The sequence below is a fragment of the Trametes versicolor genome, assembly GCF_000271585.1.
Source record: "Trametes versicolor FP-101664 SS1 unplaced genomic scaffold TRAVEscaffold_5, whole genome shotgun sequence".
Taxonomy (NCBI): domain Eukaryota; kingdom Fungi; phylum Basidiomycota; class Agaricomycetes; order Polyporales; family Polyporaceae; genus Trametes; species Trametes versicolor.
This window is the reverse complement of record NW_007360325.1, coordinates 1,686,455-1,699,133: the sequence shown is the minus strand read 5'-3', so window position 1 is coordinate 1,699,133 and position 12,679 is coordinate 1,686,455. Positions and strand designations below refer to the sequence as shown.

Here is a 12,679-nt window from a genome sequence, read left to right as displayed (position 1 = left end):
GGACATTTCGTGTGGGCGGGAGGCTCTTGAGGCCGGATATCTTAAGAAGGAGTGGGGGGAGACGGAGCGGAGTGGTTGAGAGACGCGTTTGGCGGAAGCGCCCAGCCACCGTTTCGGCGCGTGTAGCAGGTCACGTGTGCCTGTACCCTTTTCTTTCGGCGTCCATCTCGGCCACTCACCGTCTGCAGGGTTCCACTCAGGTCCTGCTGCTCTGCTTGCTGCTCGCTCGACATGCCTATCGACGGCCACGGACATCTGGTTAAGCAAGGCTGGTCAGGCAAGGGCACAGGCCTCCGCAACGGCGCGATAGCGAAGCCGATCACCGTCATACAGAAGAAAACGCTCGCAGGAATTGGCAAGGACCGCGATGAGGCATTCCCCTTCTGGGACCAGTCAGTGCACTCGATCTACCTGTGCGAGCTAGGGTATCTAACTATGAGCTGTGAACAGTGTCTTCCAAGCGGCTGCGGCGAGTATACAGTTCAAGCTGCACGACTCGGACGATGAATCAAATAGCGGATCGGTGAGCCCCCTTCCAAACTCTTGCCCCCATGAAACCAGTCTTACACCCCGGATAGGACGATGAGGGTAGCTCAACACCTGCGCTAGAGCTCAAGCGCACCACCACGGGCATCATCTCCAACCGCCGCCCACTCTCCGGCACACCTGCCCTCTCTGGAGCTACGACCCCCTCCTCTAGCTCGAGCAGCACGAGCGCAGCCCCCCAACTGAGCCTTATGGCGGTGGCCAAGCAACAGGCCGCGCGACGCATGCTTTACGCAGCCTTTTACCGCGGCCCGGTGCTTGCGGCGGACGAAGAAAAGGACGAGGCGCCATCACCGGTGAATTCGCAAAGCCAAGCGGGGCCTTCTACGCTCTCTTCGTCCGCTTCGTCGTCAACGGAGGAGAAGCAGCGGAAAATTAGCAAGAAGCGGAAAGCAGACGAGAGCGAGGAGAAGCAAGAGAGAAAGCGTCGGAAACGAGAGGCGAAAGCAAACGCGAAGGACGAGGCGCGGAAGACGTCCAAGGGCAAGGAAAGGGCAGCTGAGGCTTCAGATGAGACCGAGGATAAGGAGGCCAAGGCAGCGCGCAAGGCGGCGAAGGCGGCGCGGAGGCAGCAAAGGGCGGAGAAGCGCGCGCATAAGGAAGAGCGGCGCAAGAAGAAGGCAGCGCGCAAAGCCTCCTCTCAGGAGTCTGCGGACGCGCCAAGTCGAGATACCGCAGAGGCGGGCGTGGCTGAAGCGATACCCATGGCGGTCGAGGATGCAGCGGATACCCGGGAGACGGCGCCCACGAAGCAGAGGAAAACGAAGAAGGCCAAGGAGAAGGCTTCAGCCACCGACGCTTCGTCTTCAGACAAGAAGACGAAGAAGACGGCGAAGTCATGACGGATTTCTCACCACTCTCTGTCTGCATTCGTCCTATCATACTTCTAGTCATCTCCTCACACATGTATACTCCGTGCACATCGACACATATTATTCCTGAGACTGGCTCTACTTGTACATCGACGGAGTAGGGTGATGGTATTGACTAGCACCTCGCACAACTACTGCAATCGCGGCCGGATCATACACATAAGGAAACAAGGTCATTTGCAAGAGCGGTTCAACGCAAGCGGGAAAACGATGAGATACAAGACGGGCCCCCGGGCGGTCCCAGGCCACTGAGAAGAGAAACACAGCATGATCAGCGAGACTCGAAAGCGGCGCACGCGGGCTGTGACCCAGAGGATCGACTGCCGGGACAACCGCGGGTAAAAGGAGACAGCGGGGAATGACTACGCACGATGCTGGGTGGATATACACAATGTACAGATGCGACGGCAAGCGACGGGGCGCCCCCAGGCCTGCAAACAGGAGCGCGCAGGCCACAGCGCGCAGGCCAGGCTCATACGCGGGTACTTCTCCACGCACTCTGCATGGCGATCCGCCGCGCCTACAGACAAATCGTACAGTCAACCACCGCGATATACGAAGACACAGGCCGGGTGTACGCACCTGGTCGAGCGTGATGGAGTCTTCCCGGAGCTCCACGCGTTGCCGGCCGTCACTGTCGTCTTCGTCTTCGTCATCGTCGAACGCCGTCGTCCGCCCGTTCCCGCGGAGTGCACCGAACGCTGCCTTGCCGCCGGCTAACGAGAACGGCGTGGACTGCACCGCGGTGCCGAACACGCTCGCTGTCGGCGACGCACCGAACGCCTTGAAATCCGACACAACCTTCCTTGGCGGCGAAGCGGGCGCAACAGGCTTCACCGGAGACGTCTTCTCGGCGGCGGGTCGCGCGGGCAGATATGGCGAGCCGTAGTACGAACTCCGCGACGAAGACATCCGTGCGTGCAGGTACTTGTCGGTGAACCGTGTTCCAGGGACCTGAATAGGGACATCATCAATATGGAACATATGGATAAGACATAATATCGCATACCCTCTTTAGGTGTGGCCTTGCCTCCGCGAGGGTTGGGGCATTCATGTAGATGCTCACGTTGTGCTTCGCCTCTTCGGATTCACGGTAGATACTCTCGATGACGACTTTCTTCGTGCTCTCATTGCGGAGCAGCAGCCGCTCATGGAGTTCTCGCGCGACATCATCCACGCTCTCATGGTTGCCCAATATCCGTTGGGACACGGCTTGGCCAACCTCACGCACGAGGCGCTCCATGTCGAGGTTCTCGAGCACGCTCCCGACGATAGCATGCGTCAACAGATCTGCAGTCGTCAGCGGGAGCATGAGGCCCGACGTGATGTTCGTCAGAGCCTGGTAGAAATCGGTTGCATACTGCGGGCACGCGTCAGATGATGCCTGCACGGCGTAACGGCATGAGGACTCACAGAGTAGCCGCTGAGCGCGGGCTCGCACGCAACGAAGAACTGCTGCCAATCAGCGATGTGGACGTTAAACGGCTCCGGAGGACTTACGAGAGTGATTCCCTGCTGCGCCATGGTCCGGGCAATCTGCAGCGGGTCGTTCCCATCCGGCGAACCTTCGTCGAACCCTGGCAGATCGATTATAAACCAAGCCGCATGGCCGCAGAAGCGACGACTAGACTCACCATCGCCGTACTCTCCAATGCCGTGTGGTGGTGCGTCCGCGATGAGCACGACCATCTTGCTCGCGGCAGGCCGCCATTCCATCCGAAGCGCATCCGCCAGTGCCGCGGTGACGGCCTCGGGTCCATCTCCGCCCCCTGATGCGTACAGGCCTGACAGATCCTTGTGCACCTTAGAGACGTCCGACGAGAATCCAAAGTTCTTCGTAACGTATGTGTGGTCCTGTGGCGGATGGTCGCGGTACGCGATGAGGCCGATGCGGAGGTCCTCGCGCGTTTGGAGCTTCCCAGACTCGTAGATGTGACTACAAATCTCCTCGATGTTCTTGGTTGCGGAGGAGATGTAGCTTCCCTGGGATCCTGTGCAGTCCTGCACGAAAACAAGATCACTGGGGCGTGGTTAGTATGCTGCTGATGCGGCGATGCGACATCGCGAAGAAGTGGAGTGGAAAGTTCGTTCGCAACGCGTTTTATGATGAGCCTTCGAAGTTCGAAGCTGGGTCATTGGCAGATACACCGAACCCAGTCCCCGTAACGTCCTGCTTACAGATGGGTCCAGGGACACTACGTTCGCCACGCAAATAGACATCCTATGCCGGACGGAGCAAACACGCTGCGAATAGCCTCCAACCTCCACATATTTACACACGTACAGCATCTTTCGGCCCTCATCCAGCACTTGAGGAGGTGCCTGAGGTTGCGGCTCGAATGCAGGTTGCAGGCTAGAGGTGCCTGCATCGAAGTCCATGTCTGTGTCCATGTTGAGTGTCGCTACCAAGCAAGTCGGATCTTGTATGTGGTTGGGGTATTGTGCAGCGCGTGTTCGTCGTGATAATCGCAAACAGATAGTGTGCGGTGTGCAGGAGGTGGTGGTTGGGGAGAGAGCAGAACAGGCGAGCGGGCTATTGTGGGCGGGACTCGTATTATTGGGGCTATGTCACTTATGTTGCGCTCTGACGCCACGCCCTCGCCGTGCGTCAGATTATCGGATCTAGCCGATTCGCCCGCGAACGCACCTCCTCGGTCTGATCGCCATCTAATCTCCCTTGAGTAGGACCTTCTCGCACTAACTCCCGGCACACCTACACCATCTGCAACTCAGAAGCTACCCATCGCTGGGGCCCAGTGATACTACCCAAGCAATGTGCTGATCGTCCAAAATACACGAAGAACGCGAAGAGCATCACGTCAGAGCTCGCGTCGACCCCCACCTCCGCCGCCGATCAGCCACGCGAGCCACGAACCCACACTCCATCCGCCCTGCGCGCCCCCTGGCCGTGCAAATGTCCGATAAACGAGGTACAGCCCAGCCGAGAGCCCGCCCACTGTGGACGCAATCTTGATGTACGTCCTCAGGCGTGCTGCTGCAGACAGCGCCCGATCCGCGCCTCCCGGTATTGCGGAGTTTCTGTCCATAATGGTAAGCCAATGGACATCGTATACCATGACAAACACCACAAGATATCATGGCACCTGAGTGAGTGCAAGATCATGAAGCATATAATAACTGTCACAATTCCTTTGTCCGACACAAGGTGAATCTTGACAGCCATGAATTTGCTACAAATTCTTGCACTTAGCCAGGGGACGTGATATTTATCGATGTTTCCTGTGGCAAGCGGGCACGCTGTGATCGCAACGCACGGGTTCATGGCAACTCTGCACACGGCATGGAACACGTCCGCCGTCTGCCCTGTCCGCACGCTCACCGCGATTGGTGCTTGGAGCGATAGACGCCGACAGTAAACGTCAGGCTGCACCTCGTGTCTCTGCACGTTGCATGAGCATTACAATGAGGCACTATAGCCGGTGCACGTACCTGGAGCGCGAGGTCGAGGTCAGACTTCGTTGCCACGAACAGCGTTGGTATGTGGTCCAGGCTGTATTGTTGCTGTCGACAACGATGTTAGACTCGGAGCGTTGAGTTCATCAGCAAAACACAGAAATGGTGTAAAGCCTATGAAATCTCCTGGAAGCTCCTGGGCAACTTCTGTGTTTTGCTGATGTCGAAGCATAAACTTAGAGTACGTACCCGGAGATTGCTGATATACGAGAACGAGTTGGTGTCGCTCGAGTCGTACACATACACGATCACGTCCGCGAGGTCCGTCTTCTTTGGGCTCCGAAGCGTTTCTGCCTCGTACTTGGAGCCGAACTCCTGGAGCTGTACGTCCGCAGTCAACACCTGCCGCAGATCTGCCAAGCACTGCACGGCGCCGCAGAGCACGTACCACGAGGTATTTCTCCGAGCCGTCGATGTCCACCGAATTGACAACGCTGTTCATCTTCTTCGTTGGCTCGTAGACCGGGCTGAACGGCTTGCCGGCGAATGCCCGCAACAGAGAAGTCTTGCCCGAGCCAGCCGCTCCGCACACATAGCACAAGAAGACATTACGCGCTGACTTGCCCTTCCGACGATCTGCTTTCCGCGGCCGAGTAACATGCAGTGCAGTAGTGCGTGGCTCGTCCGGGTACCCGAGGTAGGCCAAGTAAGCCAGGGTCGTGCGGTGTTCGAGGAGGGTCGTCATACTCCATTGTGCAAGCCATCCCTGTAATGTGACTGCCCCAGTGTCGTCGGAGACAGTCGTGTCAGGGAACTTCTGGCCAGCCCATGGGTTCCCCGGAGAGGTGCTGAAGAGCTCTTCTAGCTCCTCCTTGTTGAGGGCGCCATCTTGATCCTGCACATTGTGAGCACGCGTCATGCATCTTGCGCGGCCCGCCTACCTTGTCGTGGTTCTCGAACAGGACCGTGAGGAACTGGTACCCGAGCGGGCTCAGCTCCACAGAGCAATCATACGGCACCTCGAACCTAGCATATAGTCAGAATCAAGTAGAGTGTGATCCTGCAACAGGCGTACTTAGGATACAGAAAGCTCTCCGTGAGCCGGAGATCTTCACCATAACCGAACTTCCGGAGCACTGTCCACGTTGTCTCCAATCGGCCGCGCTGGATGAAGATCGTGTGCAGGTACAAGAAGCCCGCCTCGGTCAGCCCGTTGTCGCGGACCCCGCCTTCAGCATGTTGTCGGACCATCTCCTTGATACCTTCAAGCTCTTGAGCCTGCAGCGGGGCGTCGAAACATTTCCGCTAAAACCCTTAACTGAGCAATGTCGTCGTTCCCTCGTCTAATGTGGACGTACCTGGAACTCGTTGAGTTCGGCAGCGTCCAAGAGACCGTCCTTGTTCATGTCGCAAAGCTTGAATATTCGTCGTAGCGCCGCCACGCATTCCTTCTTCAGGACCTGTGTCGATTCCTTTAGGTTTGAGCACGGCTTCTTCACGAGTGTTGCGACTTACATGTTCTCTTGAGTCGTACAAAGGGGCGGTGGGATGGAGGACGGCCTTCTGAGCAAAGTAGAACACTTCCGACACGTTCAAGGGGAGCTTCGCGGAACATTCTACGCAGGTCTCGACTTCCTAGCTAGCATGTTGACTAACAGCCTGAGCCAGAGTGCAAGGGAGGGGGCATACCTTGAACTCGTTCATGATGGGTATAATCTCGTCTTCTAGGGCCTCATTCGTAACCTCCCCACCTCGAAGATCAATCTTGTTGCCAACCAATATTACGGGAACCTAGTTCAATGTTCAGCACACGTGCTGCGACAATGTTTATGGCATGGGGTATGTCATTTCCTCGTGCGATAATGGTCCGCAGCCCCGTGGGTGGCGTTTCGACATGAGGTAGACTTGACTACTCACATTAACACCAAGCTGCCGGAAATAAGGTAACCAATACGTGGGTATTCGGTCGAATGAGTTCGGGTTGTCGATGGCATATACGACGCAGATGACATGCGCCTTGCGGATTTCGGATTCAAGATGATGTTGGTCATTAGGCCCGCCTGTTACGCGGCCTCCCTTCAGACTTGCCCAGGATTCAAGCCAGAACGCGGTTGACGGACGTACTGCCAGAGTCCACGATGTATGTGGTCACATTCTCCGGCGTGACTTCTGGTGGGATGGTAACTTCTGGAACGACGTGCTGGACCTATTCCACGAGCGTCCTGGTGAGCGATTGTCGAGCGCGTACATGACACTGTCTTACGCGGGGAACGAAAGATTCCTTGATGAGGGAGGTGACTATAGTGCTCTTCCCGACGCCCTCTGCGGGGTTTCAAGTGAATGAGCGATCCGTATAGCGCGTTAACAAAGCGAGACTCACCGTCGCCCACGAGAAGGATGCGGACATCTCTGCGCATGGTCGACGCGGCGAACGCAGGGGAATATTAGGGAGTTGTGTAGGATGTGAGAGGTAGTAGAGAGAGCACTGGACTGCCGAGGATGCGCGCTGTTGCGGCCACAATAGACGCCCGCGGCGGTAGTGTGTACGGCAACTGCACGGAGATCTGAGAACTTCCCTTTCACTCCCAAACACCCCGGGTCCACAACACAGATCCATCATCTCAGCGCCCTTAACGTAAACACCCGCATATAAACCACCACGCTGCTGTGGCCCCTCGCAAGCGGGGCTATCCAGAAGACGCAGGGGAAGATACGGAGCACACCTTCTCCACGGACAGGACGCAGCTGGACCCCGAGCTGGAACACATACAGGCGAGGAAGCGAGGGTCGAACCATTGAGGCTGGATCCAAAGCCGCACCATCGTTCCCGACGGGCCCCGACCATGCTTGCCGACACCCTTCCTAGCGACATCTGGATCGTTGTCCTGTACCATCTGTCCGTGGAGGACCTCGCCCATCTCGCCCAGACCTCACGATATTTTCATGCATTGGTGTGTCCCACAATTACCTCCGAACCTTCCCAGACTAACGGTTCTCTGTAGGTTGGCGAATATGGCTGGACAGCATATAGTAAGGCGAATCCCCGCCATACTTGGAGCCTATCCAAGTCATTGCTCCATTGGAGTGCCTACGACCAAGTCCGGTGAGTTCGCCCTACATGACAGGTTATCCGGATAGAATCTTGTCTCTCGAACGAGTTGTTCTGCGGAACATGCCAGCGGCGCATGCTTCGCAGAACGACAGAACCGTATTATCACGCGTCCAAGGAATGCGGTCATTCTTCAGTTCACCTATCGCCGCACGCACCCGCTGCTCGCGCCCTATCGAGGAGCACAAGAGCGGCTCGTGCAACGCGCTTTCAAACCATAGCCACCCGACAGGTTGGTGACCATTTTCCCTGCCTTCACCGTGCCAGTCCGTCTCTACAACATATGTAGGGTTGCCTAGCGCGCTCGTATTATGGAGACAGGCAAAGCGGTCAATGGCATGAAGCGGCGGGCCAGTAAGCGCGTCATACCGGAAAGATATTACTGCTCCGCGCGAACACTCCGCGACTGTTCTCCGTCTCACTCGAAGAGACACGTCTAACGTTGCATCATGCATTTGACACAGCTTCAACACGATAACGGACCACAACTGGTCGCTTCCCGGCTTCGTGGCTCGCCCCCTGGCATCTAAGTGGTCCGGGAAGCTCCAACCCATACTATCGGTCAACAGCTCCCGCCTGTTCGTGGCCGCCGCCAACCACATCTACTCCTACACCTTTGGGCGCTCGGCGGCCCCGGGAACGAGTCCCAGCATCCAGTTCGAGTGCGCGTACACGAGTAACAAGGTCCTGCAAGCCTCCCGCGACATCACGAGTATACGGTGCGTCCCCGACGGGGGGTACGACCGCACTGTATACGTCGGATACGCGGATGGCTCGCTCGAGCGTGTTGTTCTGCCCGCGTGCAAGCCTGGACACGAAGGCCCGGTCCACATAGAGCCGAGCTTCCGGGAGAAGAGGCCGTACCACGGAAACGACTCCATAGAAAGCATTTCGGCGTGCGGGGACCAGCTGCTGTCGCTGTCGGCGAACGGAAGCGCCGTATTCTTCACCAACTCCGCCAACCCGTTGCCTCAGTTCCTAGATTTGAGAGTCCGTAGCTGGGCCACGCACCTCTCGCATCGACATGCCGTCCTCGGCGCGTCCTCTCTTACACCGCTCCTGGTCCACACCATCCACGAGTCACATATATCCGACACCCCATCGCATATCCTCACCAACTCCACGCACGACGACCACCCGCGCGCCTCCGCTGTCTACGGCATATGCGGAACGCCTCCGGACGCACCCTGGGGCGGCTCCGAGCAGGTGATCATCTCTGGCTGGTACGACGGCGTCGTGAACGTGCACGACCTGCGCTCGTCACGACGCGCCCACCGCATCCCCGGGGTGAGCTCTTACCCCGCGGGCGGGGCGCTCTACCCGGTGATGAGCATGTGCGACCCGTGGCTTTTCGAGCCGGTGTACGACGTGTCCTCCGGCGGGGGCGGAGGCTGCCATATCGCAGCCGGTACCGCGCGGCATAGCGTGGTGGCCTTTTGGGACGTACGCGCGGCGAACAAGGGCTGGAGCGTGCACGCGCCGGGCAACGATTCGTCCCCGGTGTATTCGGTCATCTTGGAGAGCTCGCGGCTGTTTGGGGCGACGCAGTCGCGGCCGTTTGTGATGGATTTCGGGCCTGGCGCTCGAGAGGAGACGTATCCGAAGCTCACAAGACCGCCGAAGGAGGACGGGCTGAAGCGGAGGGATAGCAGCGGCGTTGGGTTCTATGTTACTCGGTATGGACATTCGCGCGCACGGTGACGGAGGGCGTGATGTGTACGGTAAGTGTGCGAAGAAATATATTTCGTTACGCGCGAACCGGACGGGCTGCGAGATGTGTGGGTGGTGGCGGTGCGGGGTCGGCGAGCCGGCGGAGCGGTTGGGGTCTGCGGGTAGTTTGCGGCGCGGACGTGGGTGGGACGTGGATCTCGCTTGGACGAGCATCTCGGGGGCACCGTTGGATCTCCCAGATGGATTCGCGGACTCTGCGTCGATGGTGGGGGTCAGTTTGGCGCTTGGATGGTGGGGGTCAGTTTGACGCGCGGGGGAAGGTCTCCAAGTTTGGAGGACTCGCATTCTGTGCTGCTCGCGCTGGGATTCTGCGTCGTAAAACGGTTTATATTGGATACGGACGTGGCTACATAAAACGCGCGCGCAGAAACAAATACGAAGAGCGAGAAATCGACTTCGCGTCGTCGACGTCCAAGGGCGCCTAAACCGACGGTGCTCGAATCGGCAAAGTCGCGTCGCGCGCACCGCGTCTCTGCTCTCTACCACAACCGCTCAGCCTCGCCCGCCCGCGTCCGACGTTGGTACGCTGGTCGGGCATCCAGAAACACGCCTCGACGCCATATTCGCGGTCTGCAATAGCGGACAAGTTAGCCGGAACCCGCCGGGACGCATGCGACATACTAGAAACGGTACGTACTCTGGCTGCTTGTAGTCTGTCCATCTCCATCGGGCCTCGTCATCGGGCGCGCGGGAGGTGGGCTCGATGTTCTCGTCCGATAGCTTGCATCGAACTCGGTGCGCACGTTCTCGCTGGTGATGTGGGAGCGTGTCCGCGCTGATCAAAATGCGCACTGGCATCATGCCGGACTGCGTTGTTGACCCCTCCGCGCGGCCTGCCCCCTGCGCTGCTAAAATGTGTTCGCGAGCGTACCTGGTCAAACCGTCGTGGGTTGACTAATCGACTCCTAAGTCGGTTCGTGGTCTCCGCGAGCAGATGGCTCCTAGAATACAAATAGGCTCACCAAAACATGCCGGGAACTGAAACCGAGCCACGGGCCCACGAGTTGTCTACAGCGCCGCCAATAGAGCACGAGGAGCACGGCTCGCATGACGGCGAGTACTAGTGTGGTGGGCAGGGACGGATATGACAGATGTCCGTGCGTTCCGGATGCTTGAGCGTGCCGCTGCGGCTGGCATCCATAAGCTCCTTCGAAATGCCGCCGCCTGATGAGTGGGAAGCCGTGCATGTCAGCAAGTGGCTCACCTTTGCACGCTAGGTGGGTTGGGCTCCGCTCCGCCGTTCACATTCGCTTTGCACCCCAGACCTCCCGTGTACACCCGCCACCCGCAGACGCTTTCTCGCAGGTTGGGCAAGTGGAAAGTCGTACTGCAAGGTCGAGCTCGTGATATCCGTGAGTGTTTCGGGAGCTCCGAGATCTGTGTTGTGAACTGACGGTTCGGGAGAGTGAGCATGGGAGATGCGGGGTCAGACTACTTAGCGTCAGCATGCACGGCAGTGGATGGGTGTGTGCACACAGCATGGCCGTGTGCTTCTGCGGAAGTTAGCACATATCCCATGGCGAGTGGCCGGAGCATACAGAGCCGCTCTCAGTGCTCGCTTGAGCCAAGATACTCACCTGACTGTATCCCAGCTACAACTCCGTCACGGTCGCCCTAAAGATCACTGAGGGCAGCTTGAAAATGGGCCGTTGCACTACGAGGTGTGTTGTCTAGAAACTGCCGGTGCTGCATGCAGGTCGAGATCAAGCTGACAGGTGATTGGGGGCAGGACACAGAGGTACAGGTTCAGGTCGACTCGAAGGTGGTTCCGGAGTAGGTATGTATCGCGAGGCAGGCATCAGGAGCACAAGATCAGGTGGTAAGCCCAATGCATTGCCTGCTCGAGAAGCTCGAGTCTAGACGGTGGTACAGCGGTCCCTGGCGGCGCACTGTCGGCAACCTATGCGTGCGAGCGCAAGGCCCACGGCGGCGCCGTGTGGACGGCTAAGTGGATGGTAACCCGCTCTGATGTGCTATTGGTGAGAACATGTCAGTAAGCAGTGCGGACGCCGCTGCCACGGCAGTAAGCGACTGCTCCGTGATCTTGCTTCGTATCGCCTGCGTGCCATATGTCTGGCTCCATCCGTCCACTCAGCCAATAGTAGTTGCACAGTGCGTGCGGTGTGATCGGACATGGTCAAAGCTCAGGACTGGTATATTGTGTGTGCCCTCGCCAATTCTCCTTCCGTCCTGATGCACATGAAACAGGGCCTGTGCTTCACCGTATGAATAGAAAATATGTGCACGGCTCTGTGTGTGCAAGCAATTCAATGTTGTATTCCTTGCACTGAGAACTGAAGGGGACAGGAGCGACAGTGGGTGCAGTAAAGTGCTCACACTGTTACTCCTAGCCTCCTTCAATTCTGCATTCCAGCACAGGCAGCAATTCTGGTCTCTGTAGCGGTGTAGGGGAGCCGAAGGTTTGCGCTTATTAGCCGCACGGTTCTGATTTCGGATGTCAGGGTCATGGTGGTATGGATACGCTGGGCGCTGCCGGTGCACTCGGAGGATCATGGGTGGACGAGACCTGCGGAGATGCCACCCCCGCATGAACTCGGAAATTCCGGCTAGAACTGCCGTGAGTATAATGAAATATTGCCAATGGGCAAGGTGAATTTGCAGAAGCAGTACTAGTGAGCGCGCGATATGTAAGTCTATGCCCGAGTCAAGTGCACCAGAGTGCGCTAAGTTGGCCTGCCTATTTTGGTAAGAATGTTCGAAGCCGCAGCTCGAGCCGCCACACCGGCCGAATCTTGCAATCGGCCACAATGTTGCCTTCCTCTTCGCTGTGCATATTATGCTGGAAAGTCCCTGTCCATGCACGAAGGGGCTTCTAAAATTTCTCCGTCTTTACGGTCCCTGAGCTTTCAAACTCGTCGAGTCTGGTAGAAACACGCCGAGTGCTCCGGAAACACTACTTACTTACATCCGCAAAAAAGCCCCGGCGTTCTGCGGCACGGTACACTGTACAGATACATAGCCGAGGAACTCGCGGTGGAAGCCTGAA

General features: G+C 57.8%; 4 protein-coding genes across 4 annotated transcripts; 2 read left to right on the top strand and 2 right to left on the bottom strand.

Moving 5' to 3' along the window:
- Positions 1 to 197: 197 nt before the first annotated feature.
- TRAVEDRAFT_167017 (uncharacterized protein) lies at positions 198 to 1,490 on the top strand. Its single transcript, XM_008039675.1, has 3 exons — positions 198 to 392; positions 451 to 523; positions 579 to 1,490. The coding sequence occupies exons 1-3, from the start codon at positions 232 to 234 to the stop codon at positions 1,386 to 1,388; spliced, it is 1,044 nt and encodes a 347-aa protein (XP_008037866.1). The 5' UTR covers positions 198 to 231; the 3' UTR covers positions 1,389 to 1,490.
- A 116-nt stretch (positions 1,491 to 1,606) lies between these two features.
- On the bottom strand, positions 1,607 to 3,905 carry TRAVEDRAFT_28690 (uncharacterized protein). Its single transcript, XM_008039055.1, has 7 exons — positions 3,703 to 3,905; positions 3,053 to 3,438; positions 2,919 to 2,995; positions 2,832 to 2,870; positions 2,428 to 2,778; positions 2,001 to 2,372; positions 1,607 to 1,938 (listed from the first exon to the last, which is right to left on the bottom strand). The coding sequence occupies exons 1-7, from the start codon at positions 3,807 to 3,809 to the stop codon at positions 1,891 to 1,893; spliced, it is 1,380 nt and encodes a 459-aa protein (XP_008037246.1). The 5' UTR covers positions 3,810 to 3,905; the 3' UTR covers positions 1,607 to 1,890.
- Positions 3,906 to 4,188: 283 nt separating this feature from the next.
- On the bottom strand, positions 4,189 to 7,249 carry TRAVEDRAFT_167011 (mitochondrial Rho GTPase; the record flags this gene model as incomplete). The annotated part of the gene is made up of 14 exons (XM_008039674.1): positions 4,189 to 4,457; positions 4,694 to 4,818; positions 4,869 to 4,940; positions 5,082 to 5,213; positions 5,281 to 5,727; positions 5,774 to 5,858; positions 5,908 to 6,137; positions 6,191 to 6,292; positions 6,348 to 6,467; positions 6,522 to 6,623; positions 6,750 to 6,892; positions 6,957 to 7,038; positions 7,096 to 7,154; positions 7,213 to 7,249. The coding sequence occupies 14 exons, from the start codon at positions 7,247 to 7,249 to the stop codon at positions 4,238 to 4,240; spliced, it is 1,956 nt and encodes a 651-aa protein (XP_008037865.1). The 3' UTR covers positions 4,189 to 4,237.
- Positions 7,250 to 7,675: 426 nt separating this feature from the next.
- TRAVEDRAFT_122138 (uncharacterized protein) lies at positions 7,676 to 9,642 on the top strand (the record flags this gene model as incomplete). Its single annotated transcript, XM_008039673.1, has 3 exons — positions 7,676 to 7,783; positions 7,835 to 7,935; positions 8,406 to 9,642. The coding sequence occupies 3 exons, from the start codon at positions 7,676 to 7,678 to the stop codon at positions 9,640 to 9,642; spliced, it is 1,446 nt and encodes a 481-aa protein (XP_008037864.1).
- Positions 9,643 to 12,679: the final 3,037 nt, after the last annotated feature.